This window comes from Lonchura striata, chromosome Z, assembly GCF_050655825.1.
Source record: "Lonchura striata isolate lonStrDom1 chromosome Z, ASM5065582v1, whole genome shotgun sequence".
NCBI lineage: Eukaryota > Metazoa > Chordata > Aves > Passeriformes > Estrildidae > Lonchura > Lonchura striata.
In genome coordinates this window covers 82,991,122-83,018,946 of record NC_140740.1, presented here as the reverse complement: position 1 = coordinate 83,018,946, position 27,825 = coordinate 82,991,122, and the positions used below count along the sequence as shown (strand labels likewise).

At 36.1% G+C, this 27,825-nt stretch overlaps 1 protein-coding gene across 6 annotated transcripts in view; it reads left to right on the top strand.

Moving 5' to 3' along the window:
• The window catches only part of HOOK3 (hook microtubule tethering protein 3), an 83,412-nt gene that overhangs the window by 14,363 nt on the left and 41,224 nt on the right, over window positions 1-27,825 (top strand). For 4 of the 6 annotated variants that reach the window (XM_021534800.4, XM_021534798.4, XM_021534796.4 and 1 more), the window contains exons 3-6: window positions 7,984-8,056; window positions 16,184-16,234; window positions 19,081-19,213; window positions 21,286-21,353. In XM_021534800.4, coding sequence (XP_021390475.2) covers window positions 7,984-8,056; window positions 16,184-16,234; window positions 19,081-19,213; window positions 21,286-21,353 — 325 coding nt within the window. Of the gene's footprint in view, window positions 1-7,983; window positions 8,057-13,848; window positions 13,945-16,183; window positions 16,235-19,080; window positions 19,214-21,285; window positions 21,354-26,648; window positions 26,673-27,825 lie in introns of those variants that run through there. The other 2 variants (XM_085566496.1, XM_085566497.1) reach the window with 2 other exon arrangements.

Here is a 27,825-nt window from a genome sequence, read left to right as displayed (position 1 = left end):
GTTTCTTGTCTGCGGAGCTGTTTTCCAGCCAGCTGACCCCCAGTATAAACTGGTGAATAGGGTTTGTTTGCACTTAACTTTTCTGAACTGTATAAGGTTCCTCTCAGCTTGTTTTTCCAGCTTACGGAATTTCTCCTAAATGGCAATGCAACTATCAGGTGTGTTGAACCCTCCTTCAATTTTTATATTATATGAAAAATTGCCCTCTGTCCCATCATCTGGGTCCCTATTAAAGACATTTCATAATATTCCTCTTTGGATATGCTGCTAGTGAACTGGCTTCCAGCTGGATTTCAAGCTTCTGAAGCCTTTGAGCCTAGCTTTCCAGCCATTTTTCAGCCTGCCTACAGTTACCCCTGTAATGCTTCATCAGTTCTTCTATGAAGATGTCATCCTGATCAGGCAGTCTGTAGCAGTAATCTGTAACAGTGTCACTCATGTTGATCTGCTTAGTCATTCTGACCAGTAATCTCTCAGCTGGCTCATATCCCTCCTGAGACCGAGCTCATGCATTCCCTCTGGTCTGTCACAGGGTGTCTTTCTGTCACTGACTTCTCAGCTTGTTCTTCTAAGGAGCCTTTATATGTTCATGGCAGCAACCTTGGCATGGGAGCCATCCTACCACGGATCCCAGTGGGTCTGTGACATTGTAATTACATGTAGAACTCTGTTTCTATTTGTTCTCCATGCTGCCTGCATTAGTGCACAAGTGCTTCACATATGCATCCACTCTTTCTGATTCCCAAGAATGAGGCTTTCCCCAGAGCGTTCTTTAGGCCTTTGTATATTTATGTGCATATCCTTGAGGTGATCCCACTTTACCCAGACCTGTTTTGTTGACTCTGAGGTGTATTTTGTTCATATCATTCCTCACCCCTAATTCTTCAACAGAGTTTGCTACTTTGGTTTTTTTTGTTTGTTTGTTTTGTTTTGTTTTTGTTGTTTGTTTTTTGTTTGTTTGTTTTTTGTTTGTTTGTTTTATAAAACAGTTCTTACCACCTTCGCCAGCCTGTTTGTAAAATTGCACCTGCTCACCATAGGCTGGTGGATTCCATCTCTTCCAAGCAGTCCGTATTCTGAATTGGGCTTAATGGTTATCAAAACCAAAACTTTGTTACCAGCACTATATCATAGCTGGTTGTTGACCTGCAGAGTCTGTCTGCTGCTCAAACCTCCTCCTCACTAACTGGTGCAACAGGAGAGAACACCACTTGAGCTTTGAACATATCTTCCAAAGCTGCATAATCACACTTGGCGCTTTGCAGGTCTCCCTAGCTGTACAGCTCGTGCCCAGGTGGAAGAGCAGAAGGAATAATAACGTGAGAGCTAGACAAGCTTTCAGCAGTCTTTCAACAATGCCCGGAATTCAAACCCCGAGCAAGCAACAGCCCTTCTTGATGCCAGTAAGAAGATGAGGGTCCTCCATCTTGTTGTAGTGTTTAGTACTTCCCTCTTGTGCTGCTGTGTGGCTCAGGTTTACTGGCCACAGATGATTTGTTTGACAGAGCTCCTAGGGCTGTAAATGCTGTGAGGACACTGAGTATGTTCTTTAGTTGCAGATTCTCAGGAGCAGGAGCCTTCCTCCTAGTGAGAGCAGGAACTGCCATTTCACAGAAAGAACAAAAAAGGGGAAAAGGGAAATCTCAATGTAGACAAATATTTCAAGGCAAGACTTTTTAGCATGTGATTCTGAGATACTGTTTTCAGCTGATGAACTGATACTTTAAAAACAAATATAAATGCAAATATTGCATTTCTGTAGCATGATTTTAGAATACGTAAATATCACCTAAACAATTTATAATTTTTTCTTTATGTCCTATATAATAATTTGAACATGCCAAAATTAGTATTCAACTATCTTTATGGTAGTTGTGCTTCAGATTTAACATTTTGCATATTTATGTAACAAACAGACATGTTCTCATGCTGAAATTTAGCAACAGTGTTGCTAAATCTTGACTGCATTCCTGCTGAGTTAAACTTGGAAGAGCAGCGGCCATCTGATCTTGGATTGTACAACAGGAATGATAACATGAACAATCTTTGAGAGGAAATACTCCTTTTTTGTTTTTCTTTTTAAAATAGAATAAACAGAAGGTAAGTAGTATAAGAATTGTAATGGAAGTCTAATTGATTTTTGTAGAAACCAAGGATTGTAGAGTAGTCAAACATTTTCTCTTTCCCTGGTCATGAGATTGGAATATAGGTCAAATACAGGGATCAGCATTTGTATAGCTGACTAGAAAACTGATCAGGAGCATGTCAACAAAGCCATTTTAAATATTCTTTCTTGAAAACAAAACCAAATTCAACACTAGCAGTGAAATCCTCCTGTTGGTCCTTTGAACCAAAACAACAGGAAGACTACTTCACTGGGAATTAGGGCATGTTCAACAACATGAAGCAAGTCTAGAACAGGCTTGTTTGCTTTTTTTCTTTTTATATTAGGAACACAGGTTGCCACTCTGCCCCAAGAAAGTAAGTAATGTATAATACAATTTTTTGCAGGAAGACAGCTGCATACTTAAGGTTATTTGGAAAAGTCACACAGTGATGTTAAATAGCAAGGAGCAAGCCTGAAAGCATCTGTTCAATGTGGACATAAAATTTGCAGTGAAAACTTGAATAGTTGTCTTTGACATTAAAATCTCTCAAAAAGTTAGTCTTCAAAGGAAAAATGTATTGTTTTGACTGCAGACTCAAGTGCCATTAGTCTTATTCTATGGAGAAGGATAAAGTACTATTTTTGTAATTTTTTAAGGAAAAATGAAAATTGGGTGTTTCTTAGTATAGGTGCTTCCTCTTAAAGGTTCTTTTTAAGTGTGTGTTCTTTGAGCCTAATAACAATGGGAAGTTGCTTAGGTAAAGGTAGGGAGGGGAAAGTTCTCACAACATTGTGTGAATCAGGATTTTACTGTAGTAAATGAATTCATTTTTAAAAATATTAAAGAGCAGATTACTATATCTAGTAAAGAAGAACATTGATGAAAATTTAAAGGTGTTGGAGTGGTCCAATGATCTGAATATATTTCCAAATAGGGGACTGAGGATAGTATTTCTTTCAAAAAACTTAAAGGTCTAATAGTGAATTCTGTTACTTTTAGGTTTATTTCCCTTACATTTGTGTTAGGAAAAGTCAACTGTACTTATGAAGATGAGAGGTAGTAGGTCATGATGAGGAGCAGTTTTTGAGAGATCCCTAGCTCAGGGAATTAGTTGTTTTAGACATATGTAAAATTTGCACAAAACAGAACTGTAGGATTTAGTCAGAAAAAGGAAAAAAGAGGAAAGAGAAGTGGAAGAACATTGCTTGCTCATCAGCTGGTAAAAAACAGCTGTGCCTTGTACCAAGTGGAAGGGGCTGACAGTTTCTTTTATGGTTCTTAATTTTTCGTACATCATCCTCAGTATTTTTTACTCCCACAGTAGCAATCCATTTGTAGGTAAGTGCCAGACATCACAAAAAATGCAGCAGAATTTTCTTTAACAAAACTGCTGGAATAAGCTGTGAGAAGAAAAAGTTACAGAGGAAGTTAGTGACACCTTCAGAATCTTTTTGCTATTGATGTAGTGTGTGATAGCAAATATCAGAAATATGTTCTATGTAACCAAGCATGAAAATTTTGCTTGCAGTCTCAGCTGTTAAAAAACAGGTATTGGTAAATTCCTGAAGGACATTTTCTTCCTTTATAGCGTTAAAAATTTATCTTTGAATTTAGCTTAAAATCCCATTGAATGCAATTCTCTAGTGCTAACTGTATTATCTTGGAGGAAGAAACTCAGTGTATGTTTTAGCTTAATTTTTGTGTGTTATTCTCTAAGATTCATTGTTTCTATTCAGATGAGGTGATCCCTCTGACTAGCATTGATGTGAAATATGGTAAAAAAAAATGCCTGTACACTTTGCAGTGTTGACAATTATTTTAAAGAATGATGTACTGCAGGAGTAAAAAATGGAAGCAAAAGAAAATGTTTAATTTTTTTATGAGTAGACTGTAGGCCTAAAACTGTGTAGCTTGTGCTGGTAGGAGTGCCATAGCTTGCTTCTGAATCACATCCTTTTTTTTGTGAAGCTTGACTGATGTTACTTATGTTTTCACTGTCCGCTGATATCCCTGTAATAGCAGGATTTCCTGTTTTAAAATTTTCCTTTCATCCCACTCTGGAGACTGTTTAATACCAGGTGTCCCTCATGTTTTGATTCTGTCTTCCTCAGTCATAGTGGTCTTGGTAAGTGTAAGAAATTCTGTCATCTGTGCATCGCACCCCTCTCAATGAATTATTCATTTGTTATATTATACATTGCAACACGCTGTATGCATTTTGACACACGCAAAACACAAAAGCCATGCTTTTGTATATCACTGGGGGAGGGAAATTTTTGTAAACACGTTTTTTGTAGCAGCTTACTGTACCACTGTTAAAATGAGTAATAATCATGAGTTATACTACATGCTCTGTGGGTTGGTTTTCTTCAGAAGAGTATTTCTGTCTCTTGGCATCTGTGATGCAGAGAGATGATTGCTTAAATAAAGGAAAATTTGCATACAAAATAAGATGCAGATGGTATAAATGAGCACTGCTGAAAACATCACATGCAGTAATAGAGCATTAGCAACAGCACAAGTATCTTGTGCTCTGAAGAAAAGTCCAAGTTATTTGCAGTACTACTGAGATAGTAGGCAGCAATCAACTCATATACAAATAAATAACTTTCTAAACCTGAAAGTTATCCACTGCTGGAGATTGTATAAGTTTGGATCTAGGCTCAGGAACTTAATGAATTCAAAATACTTAGTTCATGTATGAGTCATCTCCTGGTAATGAAGATGCTCCAGTTAATTTTCTGGTAGTATAGCTGCTCACTTCTCAGCCACACATTTTCATATTTGCTAAGGTGATGCTTTTTCAAACACTCTAAGGAGAATGCTGTTGCTTGCAAATCAAATAGCCTGAGGTAGTCTGAATTTGGTTGAATCCTGATCCCCAAAAATATAGTGAAAGGAGACTTGTTTGCAGCAAGAGCTGTGAATGATCTAATACCTGGAAGCCCCTTTTTAAAAGTATGTTTAGAAATACTTGTGGAAAAGCTTTTATTTCAGGTTTGATTTCTGATAGTTTGTTATATAGAGAGAGCATTGCTGTTGGTTCTACCTAATGAACGTTAATGAGACTTTTGAAGAGAAAGAAAATTATAATAGTGATGAGGTTGAGGAAAGGCTGATCATTCTAGATTTTATTGGCATTGATACCCAACCTTTTGCTTTTCTGCTTATTGTGGCCCTGGCAAAGTGTTTTTGCAGTGTACTGTTAATTTTTAACCTGCATGATGGTTCTCTAAAAAGAATTGTTGGTGCTATTTTGACCATTTTTACATGCTATTGATTTCAACTGGATTGGTTATCAGCTGCTGGACCTTGGATGCCTCCATGAGGTTTTTATATATACAAATGAAAAAAACAAATGGGATTTGTGGAAGAGGACTACCACACTGAGTTTAGATTTATTTCTCAGGGACCTTCCTTAAGTATGTCTGATGACATGTATCAGGGTTTAGGTAGCCTGTGACTTTCATCAAGACTGTCAAAGACAGTTGCTGTCCATTTTATTACAGTAGTAGCTGAGAAAAGCTGCTTAGTTTCTGCTGAATTTCAGGCTTTGAGAGTGAAGTAAGATGGACCTAACTCTGAAGTCTTGTTAGCGTTCCTCAGCTGATTCTCTTATTGATGCTGTTATCGTTGAAAACTGGATATGCAATATCAGCTACCTAGTCAGTCCAAATATAATTTTGCTTGTGGGAAATAGTTTATATACTGGCGTTGTTTCCTAGAACTATTGTTAACCATGAAAATGGTATATCAAAGATTGATATATTCATGGCATTACAACCTTGAAGTAGCTGAAGATGTTAGTGGCCAAGTACAACCCTTAAAATTATAAGATACAATCCTTAAGAGAGTCCTGTTGGGTTTTTTTTGATGGGGAAAGCAGAGGTCATACCTGGTCTCTCAGTTGCATAAATACTTTATAATTGTGAGTCTTTTGTTAAGCTATCTTACTTGTGTGTTTGCAATTCCCAGAAGACCCATTTGACAGTCATTAGGGTATTTTTTGAAACCCACACCTAAAATGGGATTTGAACTGTCACTCTTTTTATTTGTGTCCAGATGATTTTGTCGTGATTAAGTGGGAAATAGGCAAATGAAGGCTTTTTAATTAAGGCATATGGCAAGGTGAGCTATTTGTTTCATGTTAAAGCTGAATTACAACTTTTTTAATGTATCAGAGATCTTACATATACTTGAATTAATGTCATTCTTAAGTTTACTTGTCTTCTTGTGGCAGAGAGGTCATTTGAAAGCTATTTGAAAACATATTTCAAAACCAGATGATAGTCTGGATAAGACGTTACTTTTTCTGTTTCGTAACTTAAGATTCTGTCATCTGTACTAGACTGTACTGTTTTTGAATGGAAGTAATTTGGAGTCATCAACTTAACTAGTAATTAAAGCTGTTCTTCCAGATATATGTTTGCAGATGCCATGTCAAGGGAAACGAAATATGCTGTAATCTTCACCAGAGTCTGTAACAAAGTGTGTAAAAATATCAATGAAAATGTGTCAGTAGAGAAACATTGCTGTTCGTGATTTTCCTCCATTGCTGTGTATTATAGTTGTAATACAGTTTGCAGACCATGATACATTGTGAAGACTCTTAAGAGTTTGTGTTCTAATAAAAGTACTGATTTAATTGCTGGTTTACAGTATATATGATATGGATGTTATTTGACTCTCCAGGCATATTCAGAGTTTTCTTGAAGTTTTGCCAAAAGATCTCATGTCATCTTGTCATTGCAAAAAGAGCTCAGTCCAGAACCCCTTCTATGTGTAGAAGGTGCAGTTGTAAATCTAACAGTAGCCAGTGGCAAATGCAGCAGCGTAAGTCCATAAAATAGAGTACTTCACCTGAAACTGTAACACAAACTCTTAAGAGCATCTTGCTAACAATGGAAAGGTGTTTTTTGCATTCTGGCTGTATTGACTTCATATGTTGGATGAAATATGAATCTTTCCTTATGTTTTCCTACTCCTGTAAAACCAGTTATACATAGTATATTATTTCTCCTTAATTCTGATTATAGCATTTTCAAAATCCGCTATGATAAAGGGAAAATTTGAGCTGAGCAGTAGAAAATGTTAGCCTTTTAGATGATCTTCGAGCTTGGCAGCAGGAGAGACAGTCTCAGGAGGTGTCTTGAAGAAACAGCTTATAGAAGATGCTTTGAGAAAAATGAATAGGGAGAAGTTGTGCATAGAAATAGAAATAGTTCTCTGTTCTTTTTCTTGATTGCCTTGTCAAAAGTGCAGAGGATAGAAAAATTTCTAAGGAAGGGTGTTCACAAAAAGATTTGTGTAGGGTTACTGTGAAAAGAGGATCTCAAAAATATAGTGTTTGGTAAATTAAATAGTGAAGTGTGTTCTTAGTCATCAAAACTTCAGTGATGCTTCCTAGCTCTTCTCACTCTATCAAGACAGCATATATATTGTTCTGTTTCAGGCTTTTATTTTAGAAGCTGAATAGTTATAAGGAATGTACAATTGTAGGAATCCATAAGGCATGGAAAAGTAATAATTTTTAAGAATTTTAAGAAATGCAACTAAATATTGCTGCAATACTAGAGGAGAAATTAAGAGGTAGGATTTACAGAGGGAAAACTGGCAAAATGCATTCAAAATACAAAGAACCTCCCTCAAAAGAATAAGCTGCTCATGAAGCATAAATGAAGCTGTGCTGTCAAAATGGTGAAAGTTCTTAGAAAAGTGAGTAGTAACAGGATTCTGAACTACTATATTCAGGCCATGTGTCAGATACATGAGGTTGTCATTTTACTTAACTCAAACCTGAGACAGGAGCTTAATGATGAATGTGTACTCAAAATTTCTAAATGAGTTTTTAATGACTACACTTTTTATCTTTCAGCGATCCAGCTTATTTTGATGAAAATTGGCTGAACAGAATCAAAACAGAAGTGGGAGATAATTGGAGGCTAAAGGTATTTGACTTAGTTTGCTTGTCTGTGAATCTGTATTTGAGTACTTAATACAATATTGTGTCTAAATATTCTCACAATTCTGGATTAGGATCTTGCTTTATAGATTTATTTTGAACTTTAGACAATTTTAATTACACTTATTTGTTTTTATGTTGTATTGTCCTGCACAGTTTTAGCAAAGACATTTTGAATTTGTTAAAAGGTTTTAAGGATTTAAAAGGAGACTATTAAAGTAAATGTTATAATTACCTCTCGTTTTTCAAACATTGAATGAAATATTTTTTTAATGCACAGTGTGAAAGCAGCTTTTAAAAAAGCAGCTTTTTTGAGAAGTAACTGCATAAAAATAGGAACATAATAAGCAGTATATTTAAAGAAAAATGGCAACATGTTGCTTCCTTTTACTTTGTCAGCTCTGCAGAGCTACTGAGCTTTAAGAGAGGAAGTAGTGTTTTTTCTCTGTTTCTACTCAGCATGATTTTTAATCACAGTCTGTTTGCTGGGTCATTTGTATCACTTGGCATTCTAGATTTCTCTACAAACTTGAAGGAAATAGAATAGACAAGAACTATGTATGAGGAACATTTTGCTTTATAATCTAAGGAACGCAATCTCACATGCAGATGTTAGTGTAGTTTTTGACTAGTTTTCTTCAGAGAATGATCTGTTTGCTTTTTTAAGTTTCCATTTTCAGCCTTACTAATTTGGGGGGAAGAAAAGTAGTTAAGAATTTACTGTTAGTTCTTGTCTCCAGTAAAACCATTTTGTTCCAGCCACTAAAACCCATTCTGAGCATCTGGGGAAGGACTAAAACTGTGAAATGCTCTAGTTCTTACAGGCTTGTTTACATCACTTTCTGAATTGCAGGGGCACTTAGGAGGCAGAATGCTGCCTGAGACAAAGATGTAGCACACTGCTACTGTCCATGTTTTGACTTGGCCAGGAAATGTGTATCAGCATGGTTTCTGTTGTCTGACCAGCTGTGTGAAGTCTGGAATGCTTTAGAATGTTCTGTCTGCTAGGGCTGCCAGCAAAATTGAGGGTACATTGATGAGGATATATATTGACAGACTTCTGAATAAAAGACATGATCCCTAAAGAACCATTAGGACTCTTTTGGCATATGCTGTAGAGCACATAATATAAATTAATTTCTCAACGAATTGTATTGCAAGTGAACAGCTGGATAAAGGTCTTACTTTTCTGTCAAATTTTTTTTTAATGTTTTTCCTAAGGAGCATTGAAATCTTGGCTGTTAAATGTGGAGGATAACAAACTGAGAACTGTTGGTTATAATAGCATTTGAGTTGATTGAATGTGAAGCAGCAGCTTCTATAACTGTCACATGGAGTTTGAGGAATAAATATTTTATTTTTATGTCTCCCACCAGTTTGGCAAATGTAAAAGCTTAGCAGGTGTTAAAAAAAAAAAAAAAGCTGAGCAATCCAGTAACTTCCTTATGTGACTGAGGTTGGCAAAACATCAGGTCAAATTTCAGTTTTTTGCTGATGTCATTCCATCTTGTTTTTCAAGTGTCCATGTAAACAAGAACTAAAGATGGTTTGTTTTTTTGTTTAAGAAATATAATTCAGCTTTTTGTATGCATTTTTATAGACCACTTCCATTTTAATGAAGAATACTGAAAGGCAAAAGTGTGATACTTTAACTCTTGTTTTTTAATCTGGAAGTAATCTTATACTTTGCCAACTGTTCCTTATATGTGAGTAAACATTATTAGTAGTCTAGTTTTCCAAATGTCTATCATCCAGTCCTTCATTTAAAGTCTGGCTTGTAGGAACGCTTCAATCTGTGCATTTCTATTAATAGAATTGTTCAGCTTGGAAAAGACTTAAGATCAAGTTAACTCTACCAAGTCCACACTAAACCAGGACCCTAAGCTCCACGTGTACAGCTCTTCTAAACACCTTCAGGGATACTTCCCTGGGCAGCCTGTTCTAATGCTTGATAATGCCTTTGGTGAAGAAATGTTTCATAATAGCCAATTTTAACTTCCCCTGGTGCAACTTGAGGCCATTTCCTCTTGTTATGTCACTTGCTAACTGGGAGAGGAGGTACTGACCATCACCTCACTACAGCCTAATTTTAGAAATATATTCATTACTGGATTTAACGTGTGGGCATCATAGTTGCATGACTCTAGAATACAGCTTTCCCTCCATACTTTAAGAAGTGCCATGAGAAGTGATAATTAGATTATCTCAAATGTTGTGGTAATGAGCTGCATTATTTTCTTGTTGCTAAACATGGTCACTCTTTGTCTCTGATGCCATCTGGGCACCACTTGTACAAACTTTTGGTATTGTGAACTGCATAAAGGAGCTGGTCTAGTAGGGGAAATACAGAAAAACAATCTAAATGTAATGTGTAGTAAGTTTTCTGAAACAGTGGTTAGGAGGGCTGGTAGAGATTAGTGTAGGTCTTGTATAGCCCACCTAACCACTGTTCATGGAAGTACTCAGAAAATGATAGAATCATAGTGTTGTTAAGTTTAGGAAAGACCTTTAAGATTGAGTCCAGCTGTCAACCTAGCACCACCACTGTGTTCACCATTACCCATTATGTCACCAAGTGCCATATCTGCACATTTTTTGAACATTTCCATGGATGATGACTCTACCATTTTGCTAGGCAGTCTGTTCCAATGCTGTACAACCCTTTCAGTGAAAATCTTTTACCTAATATTTGACGTAAAACTTACCTGATGCCACTTGAGACAGTTTCTTTTTGTCCTGTCAGTTATTGCCTGGGAGAAGATTGTTAATTTTGAATTGTGTGTTGTCCTGTATGGAGAAAAAACAAGAACATAAGGCTGAGATTTTTGTGGGGAGGGGGCAGGAGGAGGATGGGTTTGGTTAGCTTGGTTTTTTTTAGCATTTTGCTTTCTGATAACTGCAATGTTTTTGCAGTTGCTGTACCACTTGAAAAAAAACCTCACAGGGATGTTTTTAAATTCTTGGTTTCAGGGCAAGTTGCCAGACTTGAGAAATTGAGAAGTGCACAGGAGAGAAAAAGGGAAATGCTAAAACTTGGGGAGCTTGCAAAATAGGAACCATTCAGCAAGCATTGTGGTTCTTAGAGCTAACCAGATCTTTGTGTACTGTATTTAGTAGAGAAATGTCATTTCTTCAGGGTTAAAATTTCGTGCTAATAGCATACATCAATGTACATAGGAGTTTGTGTTTTCTCTTCAGCAACAAAAGGACTTTTCACTGCTGCCTTATCCGCAATTTTATGATGGTTTACAAAGTAGAAAAGCAAAGCCATTAACTCTTTCCTCATGTACATTGAACACTTCTGTATAGTCAAAATTTAAATTTTGTACAAGATAATATTTAATGGCTGAGGAAGTTGACATCTTGAACATAAAACCTATACTGAAAATGAAAAGCAGCTTAGAAAATAATTTGATTGCCAGGATTTTGCAGGAATGAAATTCCCTAATCAAGAAAAAAATTACTGATTTGATACATGTGCATCAGTTTTGGCAATTACAGAATAAACTGTTGGTTCCCTGAGGGGTTACATAAAAGTCCCCCTTTCCCCCACATCGACTTTTATTCATGTGAAAAGCTTAGGAAGGAAAGGAAACACATTGTTCGGCTTGAGTTCTGACTTTTTCTTCTGAACTTTTCATTTTGGCATTCAGACTACACCATCAATTTAAAGTACAGTTTTATTGATGTTTATAGTAGCAAGCTGTGTTAGTCTTGTGAACCTTCTCTACCTAGTCTTTCTCTAGGTTCCACCTATTATCAGTGATGAGACATGTTCCTGCAAAACGCAGTTTAAATCAGAAACCATATGCCCGTGAGAGTGGTACAAGCAGTGAACACACGTGCTCCCTCCTGTTCTTGGTGCGTGCACACACACACCCCCACACGCCCATGCCCACCACCCCCCACCCCACCTGTTAACTGCAAATGGATAAAAATGTACCTTAATGAGATATCCAAAGCTTACTGGTTAAGAATTCCCACTCCATTTGAAAGTGTGCACAACATTTCCCGAGGTTATTCAAGATCTGAAATAAAAAAAAGAAAAAACAATTTACACAGAGACTCCAGCACAGAGTTTCAGTCATACATTTGATATAAGGGTGACACAAAATTGGAGGCTGACAGCCATAATGTTGGAGAAAACCCAGGAAATTAGATAACCCATGCTCGCTTTTTGTCAACAATCACAAACTTAAGGGCACTTTCTATTGCCCACATCATTGACCTTCCCCTTTGTTACACAGTCATATTAGCAAAGAGAGAAATCTAGACAAACTGCACTTACAAACCTGAGGTTGGAAACAGTAAGCAAGTTGTAATTAAAAAGGGATTTTATATGGCAAGTGACAATAAAAGAAAAACAGGAGTAAAAAACAAGCAACCATTAAGTCTTATGCTGTATGCATTAAGTCTTCTGCTTATGTTGGCAGATCACATGATCTCTGCTTTCATTCCAGTCAGTTTATCAGATTAATGATGTGTACTAAGGGTCAGTGTCATATTGAGCACTGCATGCTTAGTCTGTAGTGCCAAGATGGCTGTTAGCAGAGAGGGTAATGATAATTTAACATAAAGAACACCCACACAACTCTGGTGTGAGTATTTGTGAACTTTAGGTGTTCAAAGGAGTGAGAATATTGAGGTTGTATCAATATTCTCAGATGAAAAGGTAAAGAGGTTGAAAATGGATAGAGGTTTGTATAGAAGTACTTACTGGTCCATCTATTGTGAATTGCGACAAATTTCTGAGATGAAATAGAACATAGTTGTCACTTTTTTTTACCCCAGTAAACCTCACATTTTTTCCAGCAGAAGCATGGCTGTAGGGAATAAATGTTAAAGGTGTTGGGAGGGTAGCGTGTATGTTTTTATGGAAAAGCAAGAACTCAGGTTGCTGATGCAAATAGGCATCCCATGTGGTCATAGGCTGACACCTGAATAATGGTTTAATCCTTTATAGTCATAATCTGTTTTGGCAATTCTTTCTGTTGTGGTCTGACATGTAATTTAATGGTCATTGTTAACTACAGTTAGGTTTTTCTATGTGCTTTAGAAAGTGAAAAGTAATTCTGAACAACTGTAATCGGCTGAGACTTAGAATTCAGATCTAATTGGTTGTATTTAACACTTTCTTGGGCTGTTGTTCATTTTCATTCAGCTGCTTGAGGTCTTCCTTTCATATCCTTTGACCTCATAAATGTTGCTGGAACTAATCAGTTCAATTTCAAAGTACAAAATATTAGTGGTAGTTTCCCTGTGATGATCCTCTCTGGGGCGGTTAAAACCATTTAAGTTTATTGACTGCAAGCTAGTTAGGAAAAAAAATTGAGAGCTGTCTTAGTAATACTGAAGATCACAGTTAAGTTTAAGCCAGTCTTAGTCTTAAAAGAAGTCTATAAAGAAGCTACTTTAATCTCACAATTGTCTGATTGTGTGCCAAATACAAAGATGGTACAGTTAATTCTTGAAAACAAGCTACCCTGGTACTGTTGATTGACAGTGGAGTGAAATAGGACAGTAAAGATTTCTTTTTCAGTTTGTTTGCTGTTCTCTTCTTTCAAGAATGCTGCCCTATGTGCTCATTTTCATGATGAATTTTGATCAATATGGATTTTGTTTCAGTATCTTGACTCCAAGCGCTATAAAAGTTATACAGAGGAAGGTGGCGTTTTGTGTTTAAGGAATTTTAATTCAAAAATGCTTACAAGGAGAGAGGGAAGGAAGTATTTCACAGGTTTCCATTTGGTTTCTCATTTTTTTGGGATTATGTTCAAGTTCAAGGTTCCTCACAAATGTTCTCAGCGGTAAACTGGACTTAAATTCTGCAACATGGCCCTTGCATTTCCGTGGCTCTTTCTGCAGCAGACTCAGGTAAACTATAAACCAGAAGATTTTAATTAATCAAGTTTGAAAATAATATTCCAATCAGTGCAATATTCTTTGTGGTGATTTGATATAAAAATAAAACTTCTTGATTTCTTTAAATTCTTAAATCTGTTGCAGACTTTGGTTATGATTTCACATTGCCTTTGAGTAGTGGTCTTGGTTGCTGTTAGGCAGACACCTAAGAAATAGTTGCAGCTCTTAAAGGATCATGCTGTGTTGTGTGTAATAGTACAGAAAATGTATGTGCTTTGGTGTAGAAGGTGTAAACTGTGTATTACGCCATTTTGGGAGTGACAATAAATACATGCTATAAAGTAGCATCTCCAGTTCTCATTCTAGGTTGTCAGGGCATTTGATGTGTCACTTTTCAGGCCCAAATTATTTTTTTTTGTTTCTTGTATGACTTAAAATTCAGTGATTAGAGAGATAGTCAGAATGTTCCTATATCTTAATAAGGAATCAACTTCTGGCACTTCTTTCCAAAAGGGAGTAGATTAATAGTAGTCAGGTAATCAGATTATCACTTTGGTTTTCTTGGCAGAAATCTTCTAGTGTGTGTATCTGTTCCTTTCTTGAGTCTGGAATTTACTTTCATCACCTTGTTTTGTTTCTTGACCATATTGAAGTGTTGAGTTTGTCCCTAGATTTCAGTATCACATTTCCTAACAGCCATCAGGTAGTTTGAAAGGTAAATAATTTCTGTCAGTGGACAGAATCTCCTAACTGGGTATTTCTGGAATGTGGTCAAGAATATAAAATTTATGGTGGTCTTCAAAGGCAGTTAGAACTTGAGAGGTTTTGCTCTCCCTTCATTGCAGTTCCAAAATTTGCTGCTGTGGCTGTTGCTGTCAGTGAGAGAACTTTGTGAAGCCTGTTTCTATTGGTTTTAGTCTTTGCAGATCCTGTTTAAACATCAGTCATACAATCATTTAGGTTGGTAAAGATCCTTAAGATCATAGAATCTGACCATAAACTGCCAAGTCCACCAGTAAGTCATGTTCCAGTGTACCACATCTACATAGGTCTTTGCACACCACAAGGATGGCGGCTCAGTTGTGTCCTGGGTAGCCTGTTACAATTATTGATAACCCTTTCTGACAAAGATATGTATGCTGATACTCTTCCTTGCAAAAATCTCTTCCTGGCAAAACTTGAAGCCTTTTCCTCTTGTCCCATCTCTTGTTACCTGGGAGAAGAGGCTGACTCCCACCTGGGCTACAGCCTCCTTTTCAGGGAGTTGTAAAGAGTGATAAGGTCACCCCTGAGCCTCCTTTCCTCCAGGCTGAACAGCTCCAGATCCCTCAGCCACTGCTGTCTCAGGAAACTGTGCTGTTTCTATTCTGTAAATTCTTTTCTTAAATACTTGAACAGTAATTGGTAATCTCTGTCTAGCAATTACTTTCAGCAAAAATTCTTCTTTTTCCTCTGAATTTCACCATGTGAGACCCATGGGCATTTTTATAATTTTAAACACTGTATTTCCAGAGACTTGGTGCAAATGGGTTTTTTCTGGGAAGGGAGCAATACTCAGTACTAGAGGAATGTGACATACATTCTGTACAGCAGGAGGTACTTAACTGATGCCATTGGTTATGTGAGTGAACAGAAGATACCTTTGTATAGCAGTGAAGTCATCTTGGAGAAATGTGGGATTTGCCAGATACTGTTAGACAGACATTCATTTGTAAAAACTGGAAAGAGGGACAGAGAATGGCAAGAACAAAAATGAAAGAACTAAGAGGAATAATTAATGACAAAAAAAAATACTTATATGAGTTGAGAATAAAGGATGATATTGAGCAGTAGCTGGTTTTGATTTGGAAGAAGAGGTTTATCTCTGCAGAAAGTAGATTAATAGGATAGTTCAAGAGAAGAAAGGAGTGGAAATAATATTTCAACTTCTGGGTGCAAAGATAATCCTAAGATAAACAAGTATCTAAAAGCATTCATGGCATAGGATCTGATTTAAAGTCTATGTAGGACAATATTATATTTCTCATAAATTTAAATGGGTTCTGTGAATTCATAAAGATTTGTAATCACATCTGGAAGTCTCGTCCTAAGGGCCTCTTGCATAACTTTCATGTTTCTAAATTTATCTGTGCATAAATAGATGTAATTATATCCTTCTTTTGTGTGATTTTTCTGTGATTACCCACTTTATGATCATTTCTCTGTAAAATGCTCCCTGTGTTTATTGTATTTCCTCCTTCTTGTCAAATAGGTAAGCAACTTGAAGAAAATTTTGAAAGGAATACTGGATTACAACCATGAGGTAAGAACTATTTGAACTAATCTGCATCTGCTTGCCTTTTGAATCATGTATTTTAGTTAACCTGAGGAAGATAAATTGTATTCTGCAGGTTAAGTTCTGACTTTTCTTTTTGGCATATATAGTGATTCATGGCCTATTTCCTAGTCTTGGCCTTCTTCAAACCTTTTCACCTGCTTTATTGAACTCTCAGGAGTTCCAGGGAAGCCTGATACACAAATTTTCGCATGTGGAGAACAGATGGCTCTATTGACTATGTTCTGATGATGAGCTTTGTGTCTGATGTACTGTAATGTACCTGTATCTGATTTTTTTTTCCTTCCTCCTCTGCAGTTGAAGTCTGCTCTTTCCCTTACTTTTCTCTTGAGAAGAGTGAGTAAAGAGCATTTCTAGCCTCTCCCCACACTAATATTTAAAATTAAATATTTTAATTCAGGTGTATTGGACTCATTACTTGTCATTCTCTCTTATTTTTAGCAAACTCAGCATTTAATTACTCCAGAGGAGACAGTATTTTTCTTTCACTGGTGAACCTTCAGCTGAAATATGCTTTCAGTGATGTTTGAGATGAATTGATCTGTACAGACAGCAGCACAAAATCCATAGTATGCATGTTCTAGACATTGCTTGTTTCAAAATACTCTTCTCATAAACACTACAGAGATTATTTGTTAATAAATTGAAGTACTTTAGAAAGAAAAAATTAGTCTTAGGAGGTCATCTTCAGTAAATTATTAAGTATCCATGTTTAAATAAATGTTGAGAAGTGATGATTAAGCAAGCTGGTCATGACTGGGAACACTAAAAAGAAACAGATCAGGTTTTTGTTATGGAAAATTAATATTACTAAGACAAAATGATGCAAGCTTCTTTTTGGTTGGTTAGTATGTATGATGATTGAGTTTCTAGTGTCAAAACTTTACTGTTAGGCAAGTTCTGAGTGGATTCAAGCTGATTAATTTCTGTAAAGGTAGTGTACATTTATTAATCTCACTGGATTTCAGTTTAGGTTGGTATTTTTCCTGCTGAGGCAATGCTGGAGGTGATAGTAGGGGTATTGTGGATTCTACTAATAAATTCTGCTTATGTTTTCCTTAACATTATTCCCTCCTTTGCTACAAAAATATAGAGATGTATGTGGATTTTACCTGATGTAGTTAAAAGCATATGAAAATGTGTATGCTAATATTATTCACCCTCAAATTTGTATTGCATTCCAAAGAGCAATCAGTAAAACTGCTACATTTGCTGTCATTGTCCATTAAAGTATAGAAGAACAAGAAGCCTGAGTTAACTATTTATAGATTTCATGCTTTGTTCTGCATCAGTTCATCTTGCTGTAGGCCTCTGCTGCTCTGGAACTGAAACTTTAACTTTTTTGTAAATGTATCATTCTTTTGTCTTTTGAAAATGGTTTAAATGCTCTTTTTCATCTCAAGGTAGTTATTATACAGTCTATCCTTCATTTTCATACTGCCCTTGGTGTTTTTTTGCTTAGTTTCTTTAAATTGTTTATTTCAAACTCAATTCACACCTTCACATCCTTCACTTCTTACTGGTGCCTGCCAATTTACCTCTTCCCTTCAGCTTTCCTCATAGGAATTTTATTGTCAGTGATTAAGAGGTCACTGTAGTATTGTTAACTTAAACCCAGCATTGCATTTGAAAGAAATTCAAGAAGTGCAGATCAATATATAAATGCATATCAGAATCAAAACACATTGTATTTTCTGCTAGTGGAGTCTGTATATGATGGTAATATTTTTCATTGTGGTTGATGCATTCACAGAATTCTTTTGACCTAAAGAAAGTCTTTTCCAACAAGAGTGAATCTGCATGCTTTAAAGTACTCAGAGATTTTTAGTAGTGTTAAAGTTAATTCTTTGAGAAAACTGCTTAAAAATCCTGCTGTTCCACAACAGAAAACACTCTGTAGATAATCAGAACAAAACCTCAACACTTCTATGAAAGCCAGCCCTACTTAACTTCACAATAACTTGTTTTCTTGTATTCTTCTTATACGTTGTGTTTTTTATTAATTCCTTAACCTGATTTCTGTTTTTCTTGGGTATTGCACAAAAAGAGCATGCAGCAAACACATGACTGATACCCTCTATATAGTCATTGTTTCCATATTGTACCCTGTTTAAGAAGTTACAGTTTCTTTTTATCTGCAATTAATGTGTCAGTGATGTGTTTAATTCCAAATTTCATATTCATATTTTCAACCCTCTGTTCAGTAAAGAGCAATTTAGTAGAATTGTCTAGTTCCTTCTACTGCCAATCCTTAATGATCTTTAATGATAAATCAGATAACACTAATAGCGAGTCACACGGGCCTTTGTTTTGCAGGGCTTTTCTTTCTGCATGTGGGCTGTTTAATTACATATCATTGTACTACTACCTCAGATTCTCTTCCATGGAACAGCTTTCTTAGCTGTAAGACTTGCCAGATATCCTTAAATTTGCTAAAAGTGTGAGGTCTAGAGATCTGAGTTTTTTGCAGCCTTGTATTTGTCACCTGTCAGTGTTATATATATGTATTGTATAGGTGAAACATTTTCAACTTTTAGTTCTTTAAAAAAGAATCTTGCTAAGTGTTTACCTAGTAGTTGCTTGTGAGTTGAGACAGTAATGTTTATCTTTTTCCAAATATTATTTGTATCAAACAGTATGATTTTATAGTGGGATGTTATATTAATCAATTTAGTTTGTTTTGAAGGTGTGCTCAAAACTATAGTAGAGTAAGAGTGAATTGCTGTTTTTGATTCTGAATCATCTTCGTATGAAAGAAATTGATATGTGTATGTGCAGTGATACAGCCGTGTATGTACCTTGATTTTATGCAGATTCTAGGGCAACAGATAAATGACTTCACCCTTCCTGATGTTAACCTGATTGGAGAGCATGCTGATGCCGCAGAGCTTGGGAGAATGCTTCAACTTATTTTGGGATGTGCTGTGAATTGTGAACAGAAGCAAGGTAATAAATTTTGAAAACATGTTTTCTTGGTTATTGTGCAACTATTAAGGAGAAAAATTATCATTCTTGGGTTTCTGTCAGAAACAGATTTTAAAAAAAACAGTAATGACGACATTATTTTATTGTACAGATAGTAACTGTTTTTTGGTGTAATCTTTTGGAGACTCAGACTGGAATTGAATTTACTTCCAAGATGCATATTTTCCCTTTTGGTTTGCTGAACTGAAAAATCAGTCTACAAAGAAAAAACTATTGGGCACACCTTTTAACCATTTATGCGGCAGATCAGGATAGTAAAGATTGGAAAGATGTGATTATTGCATTATTCAGCATAATTCTTGATTGTAGAGATGCATTCCAGGCATCATTTTACTACATGGCCAAAAGCCATCAGTATGACTGGTGCTTGGTCTGACGATATGTCTGGTGTGAACCTGGGTTACTGTTGCTTCTGAGATTTTTCTATGGGTTGGCAAATATGAAAAAGTAATGCTGGCAACCATACCCTTTTGGGCAGCAGCTGAAGATGGAGCACAATAAGGTCATCCAAAAAGTTGCTTCAGACCAATTGCCAGACAATTGAATCCCACTCTAGCAGTGCCTGAAGGAGACTCTTGTCTCTCTACCCCCATGGCACTGACTGTAATTCAGACCTGCACAAATACAGTAGTAACCCATTCATCTTTCTTGGAGCTGCCAGAGAGGATGTGATGAGCAATGGAGATGTTTGTTAAAGTGTGCTACATCCCATGTTCTAAACTTGCTTCGGGCAAGCAGGCTGTATATTGTAACCCAGTTACCTTAAATTATACTTTGTTCAAGCCAGTTGAAGTTAACGACAAATGCAAACACCTATTCTAAATACTTTAAACAGGAAACGTAGTCATGTGTGGGAAAAATAGATGTGTTGGAAAATAAGACTTTTTTTACTGTATTTGTGTGACAGTTGCATCAAATAAGTGTGTCTTCTAGATATAGCTCATTTTGTGTTTGATGGCTGCCAAGATTTTACAGGAAGACTTTGTCTTCCTCTTGCTTGGTGCACTTAACTTTACAGCTAATTTTCCCTTTCCAGTTTTCCTAGGTGACTAAATCACTTTAGTTTCTCCTTCTGAAATTACTTCTATTCTCTTAACCAGGAAGTTCTGGAGTAGTTTTCTTCCACAAGTACATAAATAAGGCTGGTTTATTAAACTTCTTGTCATCTCTGTTTTATATAAAATTATCTTCTTTTTGTTGACTATTTGTCATTTTCCAGTGGGAAGTATATGTTGCTTTTGTGTCCCCTTAACTCTTTCAGTCTGGACATTAAAAATGCACATTTGAAATACCAGAACAATCTAATTTTATGTACTTTGAGCAAGATCCAGCATGACCAAATTTCCCACTTGAAGGTGACTTTTTCCCCAGCGCCTTTCTCTTAATCACATCATTAAAAGAATAAAGGAGATGATCTTTGACTGGAAATGGTATTTTACTGGGCAAGTCATTTACTCCTTGATTCAGGCTAAATGTCAGAATTTCTTCTTCTGAGTACTGTATCGTCTTACAAGGTACCTCTTGTGTAGCTCACATGTACACAAAATAGCTGAGAACTCAAAAAGTGGAGGGAACTTAATTTGTGATGTGCTACAGAAATAAAAACAAGACACCAAAAATGAACATGAAAACGCTTTAAAATGAGGATGCTGTAGGAAGTCAGGCTGTTACTGTTACACTTACAGAAAAGAACAACTTATACATGGATCATGTATTTCAAGAGCCTGAACAGTTTGGGAACAAAGTGAGAAAAGAATAAAAGCAGTTTTTTCAGAAGTGTAAGATGCCAGGGGAGGAAAACGGTAATCACGTACTTTTTTCATTGTTGCAGAGTTCAAATTAGCCTGAATTTGTATCTGAACAGGCTTCTGATAAAATATTGTTGAATTTGTTGGGGTGGGACTTGACTGATGTTTATACATTTCAGTGTCATCCATGGCATCTAGTAATTTTGTAGGAAGGATGCAGCTTCTGATCCTAACTTCTGTGACTTGAGTTTCAACATTGACATTTCAGAATGCTTTTATTTTCAGAGTACATCCAGACCATAATGATGATGGAAGAATCAGTTCAACATGTTGTCATGACAGCCATTCAGGAGGTATGCTGGGATGCCCATAGTGTGTGAAAGTTCAGTCTTTCATTATTTTACAGTAGTATGCTTTTTCTCACTTAGGAAAAACTTGGTTGAAAGTAAAGAAAATAAATGGGACTAGATTTTGCCTTTTTAGAGTGAAAAATTTCTTCATTTTCCTTAGAAAAATATTGCTTTATGACAAAAAACTCTGGTTGAATGTCCCACTTTTCTTTAAATCTAGAAGACTGAAACTTCTAGATATTTTTCATACTAGTTCCCTTTCCTTTTCTTTCCTCACCCTGTGAATCCTGAAGTGCACTAGATTGATTTTCTGTGGATAACCAGTTACTGTAGAATTTTGTCAAAATTTGTACCTTGAAAGAAGCAAAATTTCATTAACTGTTCCTTTTTTTTTTTTTTTTTTAAATTCAGTAAACAAGTGAAAAGAAAAAGAACTTGGTTACAGTGTTGTTTTGTCAGCTGTAGTATTATTAATTGGGTAATGAGATGTAGCATGAACATATATGAATACAGTGGGCTGGTATATTTTTACAAGTCAGTGAGTATACTGTAGTACAGTTTGTAGAAGAGTTTTTTTGTGCACTTCTACACAAAGTAGATCAAAACCACTGTTAGCCACTGAAGCCCTTCTGTGACTTAAAAGAAGTCTGAAGTGCCTGTAAGAGACATGCTTAGAAGTCTGTAGATGTTTACTGCAGGTAAAGCCACTAGCTAGGGGAGTCAGGAAACCACTAATAAGCCTGTTTCTTCTGAACAGGAGAAACTAAATTCCACATTGAGCTTTAGAGCAGTTTCTCATCTCTATAATGTCTGAATAGAGAAAGAATATCAGTGACCCCACAAGGGAATCTCTCCACAGTAATCACTTTGACTAGTGCTGTATCCATGCAGTCACACATTCAGTTCTCTGTGTGCGGACTGCTAGCAGTAACACAGCAGAGAGGACTTTGTAAATAAGCATCAAAAGAATTGTTGTCTAAATCATCTTTCAGTCAGTGCTGTCAAGAACCAGTTTTCTGGAGTTTTGGCACATGTTTTAAAAAAGTTTTGTAACTGTAATATGCAGTATTTTGGTGGTCTTTTCTAGTGTTTTTTATTAAACCCATATTGCAGTATCACTGTCTTTTGCACCACCTTGAAACAGAAAAATCTTCTTTTACCTTCCTTCTTTATATTGAAAATATAATCAATTTTTATAAAAGTCTCCTTTATTTGATAAAATAGCCTGTTGAAGAAGCCCACAGTTTTCAGCATTTAATGAGTAAACTGTGAACTTGTTTAGTGTGTGTGCCCTTTCACTGACATGATGAGTATAAATAGGGTAAGGGTATGTGCTTCTGGAAAAGATTTTTAAAATGCAGTGAATCAAAAAGCTTAGTATTCAGCTACTGGCACAGTTCTGAGTGATTTTAATACTACTTTGCAAGCTGCTTAGAAATCAAAGGCATTTCAGGACCAAATGAGGAGGATCTCAAGTGCTTAATGAAGAGGCAAAAAAGTGTCTAAGACTTTGAGGCACTTTGAGAGCAAAGCCTCTCTCCATTATTTTTCCATGGGCTTGGAGATTGGAGAGGTCACAGTCAGCTGGAAGCTAGCAAATATTCCAGTTTTCAAGAAGAAAAAGAAGACAGATGCTGTCAGTTACAGACCTACCTCAATTCAGTGCCTGGCAAAATTATGGAGAAGGTTATTCTGGGATTTTGATCATAACCAGCACAGATTGATACAGGAAGAATTTAAAGGGGTGATATTTTGTAAGGAGGTTTTTCTATTTCTTAGACTCATAGCAGCTCCTGCAATTCAAGTGACTTGAAAAGGAAGTATGTAAGAAATTAGCTATGTATGAATGTTTGAGAAGTTAGTATATCACCTAATCCAAGCATTTTAAAGCATTTGACACTGTGGATAGTCTTCAAAATTTTGTCAGAGGACATAATTTTCAAAATGTCAGAAGACCTCTCTAAGCTTTACTGATCTGTTATGTAATTCATTTTTCTGTTTCAGCTGAGCATGTACAAATTTTTTTGATGCTTCTTTGGTTATTGTAAATCATTTTACTCATGAAATTATTTTACAAGGTACAGTAGAACAAGTTTTCTCATTTTTTTATGAAGATGATTTTTCAATGGAAGAAGCAGCATTTTATATGCTAAATTTTATTCAGTTATTTAATTTTTAGTGACTTGTGGTTCTTCATAATTTATTTTGTTCAGTTATTTAAATGTTTAAAATATGCCTTGTGTTCCATAAAGGTTTTATAAATGAAACAATGATTTTCTGTTAGTTTTCCAGTGTAGTGAGATTGGTCTGGTGTATTGACTCCACTTAGAATCTGAGATGCTCATCTGCAGGTGTAGGTATCAAAATGCAAGTTGTGCACAAGATACAAGACTGAATACATTCATCTGTGTAATATAACAGGGTCTTTTTATTTCATGATTTTCAGATTTTTTAAAGGCCCAAAATGCTTTTTTAGGGAAATTATTTTGCCCATTATATATTTCCCTTTCCTCCTTCCCCTTCTATCATTTTCCCAATACCTTCCTGGAGTAGCCAAGTTCATTGTTGATGAAGGCAGTAGCTGAGGTAAACAAATTGGTTGCCTTTGCTGTTTAGAACATGTCTAAATTTGATCACTTAGCAGCTCTTTGTGCAGGTCAAGCTGAGAGTCAGAATAGCGTCAGGAGTAGTGTCAAAATTTGCCAAGGGAGGAGTAGGAAAAGTGCTTACTGTCTGGGGTAACACCAATGGTGTTACTTCCACTTTTTGGTTTTGTGCTGTTTTTCCCTCCTCTGTTTTGTCCTAGTTGTTTAAAGATTTATCTTGTCTGAAGTAAAATTATTTTTTGAATAGTTAGGAAGGATATAAAAGTATTTTATTGGGTCTATCAACAGATAGACTAGAGGTAGACTGGGTGTCAGCTAGAGGAAGAAGAAAGTCGAGCTGCTTTAAAGGATATACAGTGTCAAGCATAGCCATGACTCATAAAAACTAACAAAGATGTTCTAAGAAAGAAAAAGAACATGAATACAGAGGCTAGGTTTTGAAATTGCTTTGTAGGCACTTAAGTGAGCTTATAGAGTGTTGTTAACTGTAGAAAAAACACTTCAGATAAAGCAAGTTTTGGATTTAAAAATCATCAACTCAATAGAGCAACTGTTTATGCAAAATCATGTGTGGGGGGAAAAAAGCTTTCATAATTCATGTTATTCGTGCATGCAGGTTTTGTGATAGTTATACCCCTTCCGTAATCTTCATGTATCCATGACAACGCAGCTTGTTCATATTTTACAGTGAAAGCAGTTAAAAAGTGAAGGTTTTAATAATACAGGATTAGCAGACCTACAAGTATTATGTAAGATATCATACTGAAGCTATAAGCATGCAAAAATATAGATGTAAAGGATTAACAGGCAATGACAGCTACTTTTATAAAACTACACAAACAACTGTAAGAATTGTCATGCTGTCCTGGAAATGGCACCCTTTAAAATCCATACTGACCGCTATGCAAAATAAACCAGAAAAAGAACAAGCCTGTAAATGCTAGTTGCTATCTGGAAAGCTCTTAAGCAGTATTTTCTTTCTCCTGTAGAGGCCTAATGCAATTGCTTGAATTTGCAAGCACATTTTTAATGTTTCCCTTTTTACAATCTCTGCACATCATCTTCCATTTAAGTTACATGGGAAAATAGGTGATTATACTATGTTTACCCTAAATGATGAATTTGGAAATGAAAGCCAATTCCAGTGCTGCAAAATTGTGGAGGTAAACCTTTATTCCCTTTGTAGACTGGTCCTGAAGAAAACTTAGAGATGTGAAGGACACTTCCTCCTGCTTTTTATTCTGTTGACTGATTTGAAATACAAATTAAATGAAGTTTGTCCCTCTAAATTCAAAAGTATTACCATTGCGTAACACCTTTCAACACCACATACTCTAGTATCACGCTTGCACATTGCATATAAAGCTCTGAAATTACGTGAGTATTTAATGAATTTTTTCTGACTGTGAGCTTTTAAATAAAGGAAATACATAGAAGAAAACAGTTAATTTTGCTTTCAAAATTATTAAAAAGTTACTAGTATTGTAAGATTAGTAATAAATAATGCAGAAAAAGCTGATGTGCCATTGAGCAGATAACTGATTAAATGAGCATTTTGCAACTCTAAATTTCAGTAATATCAGAGAATGCTGATTGACCAGAAACAAAGTCAACAATAGGGAAAATGAGGCAAGCTTTGCATTTTTTAGGTGGATGGAAGGTGTAGTGTGTATTTCAAGTTGATATGCCTAGCTGTATGAAATCTTGCCTATCTGTATGAAATCTTAAAATATAGCATTCAGTAAAACTTTTCTTGAAATTTTCAAAAAGTCTAAATGAGGAGAGAGAAGTTTGGGTAGGTGAGTGGAGTTTTGTGCTCTATTGGCTGTTCTATTTATGGTAAAGTTTTTGCTTCTCAGTGGAGATAAACTGTGTACAAACAATCCTGAAGCAGAGCATAGTCAAGGCATTTTCTTTTATAAACCATTTACATACTTACAGTATGTGAGGAGATGTGTAAGGAAAAGATGGAAACACTCCTTTGTCATGATAATTCTGCCTTTACATCCCACTTTTTACATTTTTTTTATAGTTAACTGATGTTCAGAAGTTTGATTCCTTTTGAGTTATCTAGTAATCTCGTTCTTTGTCCGATTGTGGTACTAGACACAAAATGATCCCTTAAATTTCATCTTTAGCTTTTCCACTATACATACCACGAACCATCCAATTTCAGGGTGCTTTCTATTGCACATGAGATACATTTGCACATGTATCTGTGGCTCTTGCCCTTGGTGCCTCATTCACATTTCCCCATAACATTCTCAATGAACCCCGTGGAGTGAAATTTACACATGCAGTATGCATTCATGGTACACCCAGAATATTTATCTCCAGCATCTAATCCTACTCCAGATAATGTCCTTATTTGCCGGACATTTCTGCTAAGAGTTCTTCAAGGACAGGATGTTTTGGGAGAGATGGCAAAACTTATTGAAGAAAATAGGAATTATATTATTAGCCATGGCCTGCCTTATGGCAAGTCACAGAAAGCAATGACACTACAGTGGCCTCTAGTGGGTTCTGTGGTCACTTGTCATCCTTCTACTCCAAGTCTTGGACAGGCCTGTTAAACTGGTTTTTCAAAGAGAAAGTTGTGACAGGGACAGAAAGGGGCGGTGGTTGTTAGGGCCACGCTGTTGTACACCCTTGCAGGCTGCATACAGCATGGGAACTGCCTGTTGGAAAGCACTGACTTAGCAGGGGAAACTTACCTGTATGTGTGTGAGTAGCTGTGTCCAAAGTGTGTTTGTGAACAGCGTTGTGGAATATAAAATACTGAGAGGAGTAGAGTATTTGGCTAATATGGGATATCCCTTTTAGTCACCTGGAAAAGCTGGTGAAATGCAGTGTTCAAAGTGTGTCATGAGCATCACAGAGCAGGGAAGGATTGGAAGGTTTTGTTTAAATGATAATCAGCTTAGAAAATAGGGTTCTAAATTGAAGATGTTTCAATTTCATGGTATTGAAAAAGACAAGACTTCATTTTTCAGGGGACAGCTCTGAGGCTAGGGATTTTCTAATTATTGTTGCAGAGTTTGGGCTTGATGTAATGCTTCTTCATGGAGTAGTTTGCCATTGTAAAGGTGTAGAAGAAAATGGAAAAAATTTGGCAAATGTTGTCAAGGTGTGAGGAGGACTGCTGAGGAGAGATAGATTAATCTAAATAATGCAGCTAAATCCTAGTTAAGGAAATGGGGAAAGTGAGAAAAATGTGAGTATTACTTGAATGATGTAAATGTCTAACAGATTTTTCATTTGCACATGATGATATAAGCAGGGTTGAGAAGTGAAAGTCTGTGTATCCCACGAGACCTTGCTAAGGAAAATAGTGCAAAAGCACTGACTTCCAGAAGGAATAAAGTATTGTCTCTGGAGAGAGTTACCAGGCTAGACAGGACATTCCAGGGAAGAAAATGTATCCTGATTTTGGTTAGGATAGGGCCTTTTTAATTGTAACTTTCATGAATTGCATCATTGGCAAGCTTTTAGGAGATTATGAGTTTGGACAGAAACCATTAGTGCCGTTCTGTAATGATGCCTTTTGAATTAGTTACAGCGTATTTCTCATTTGCAAGACTGTTCCTGTATTTGCCGTACAACTTTTAGTGAGAACATTACTTTATTATGTTTGCTTGAGCTGTGTGGGAGGAGGTTGCTGAGCTACAACTTTTGCTAGGTTTTATTTCACTTTTGCCAGCTGGTGCAGCTGATTGTTAGGTTGCTATAAGAAAACTTACCAGCTTTTTTCTTTCCTTTGTTCAGTACATCAGTCACTTTTGTAGGATTAATTTGAGGATTTGTGTTGAGGGTTTGACTGGGTTTTTTTTGTTTTGTTTTGTTGTTTTGGTTTTTTAAAAATCTAGGCC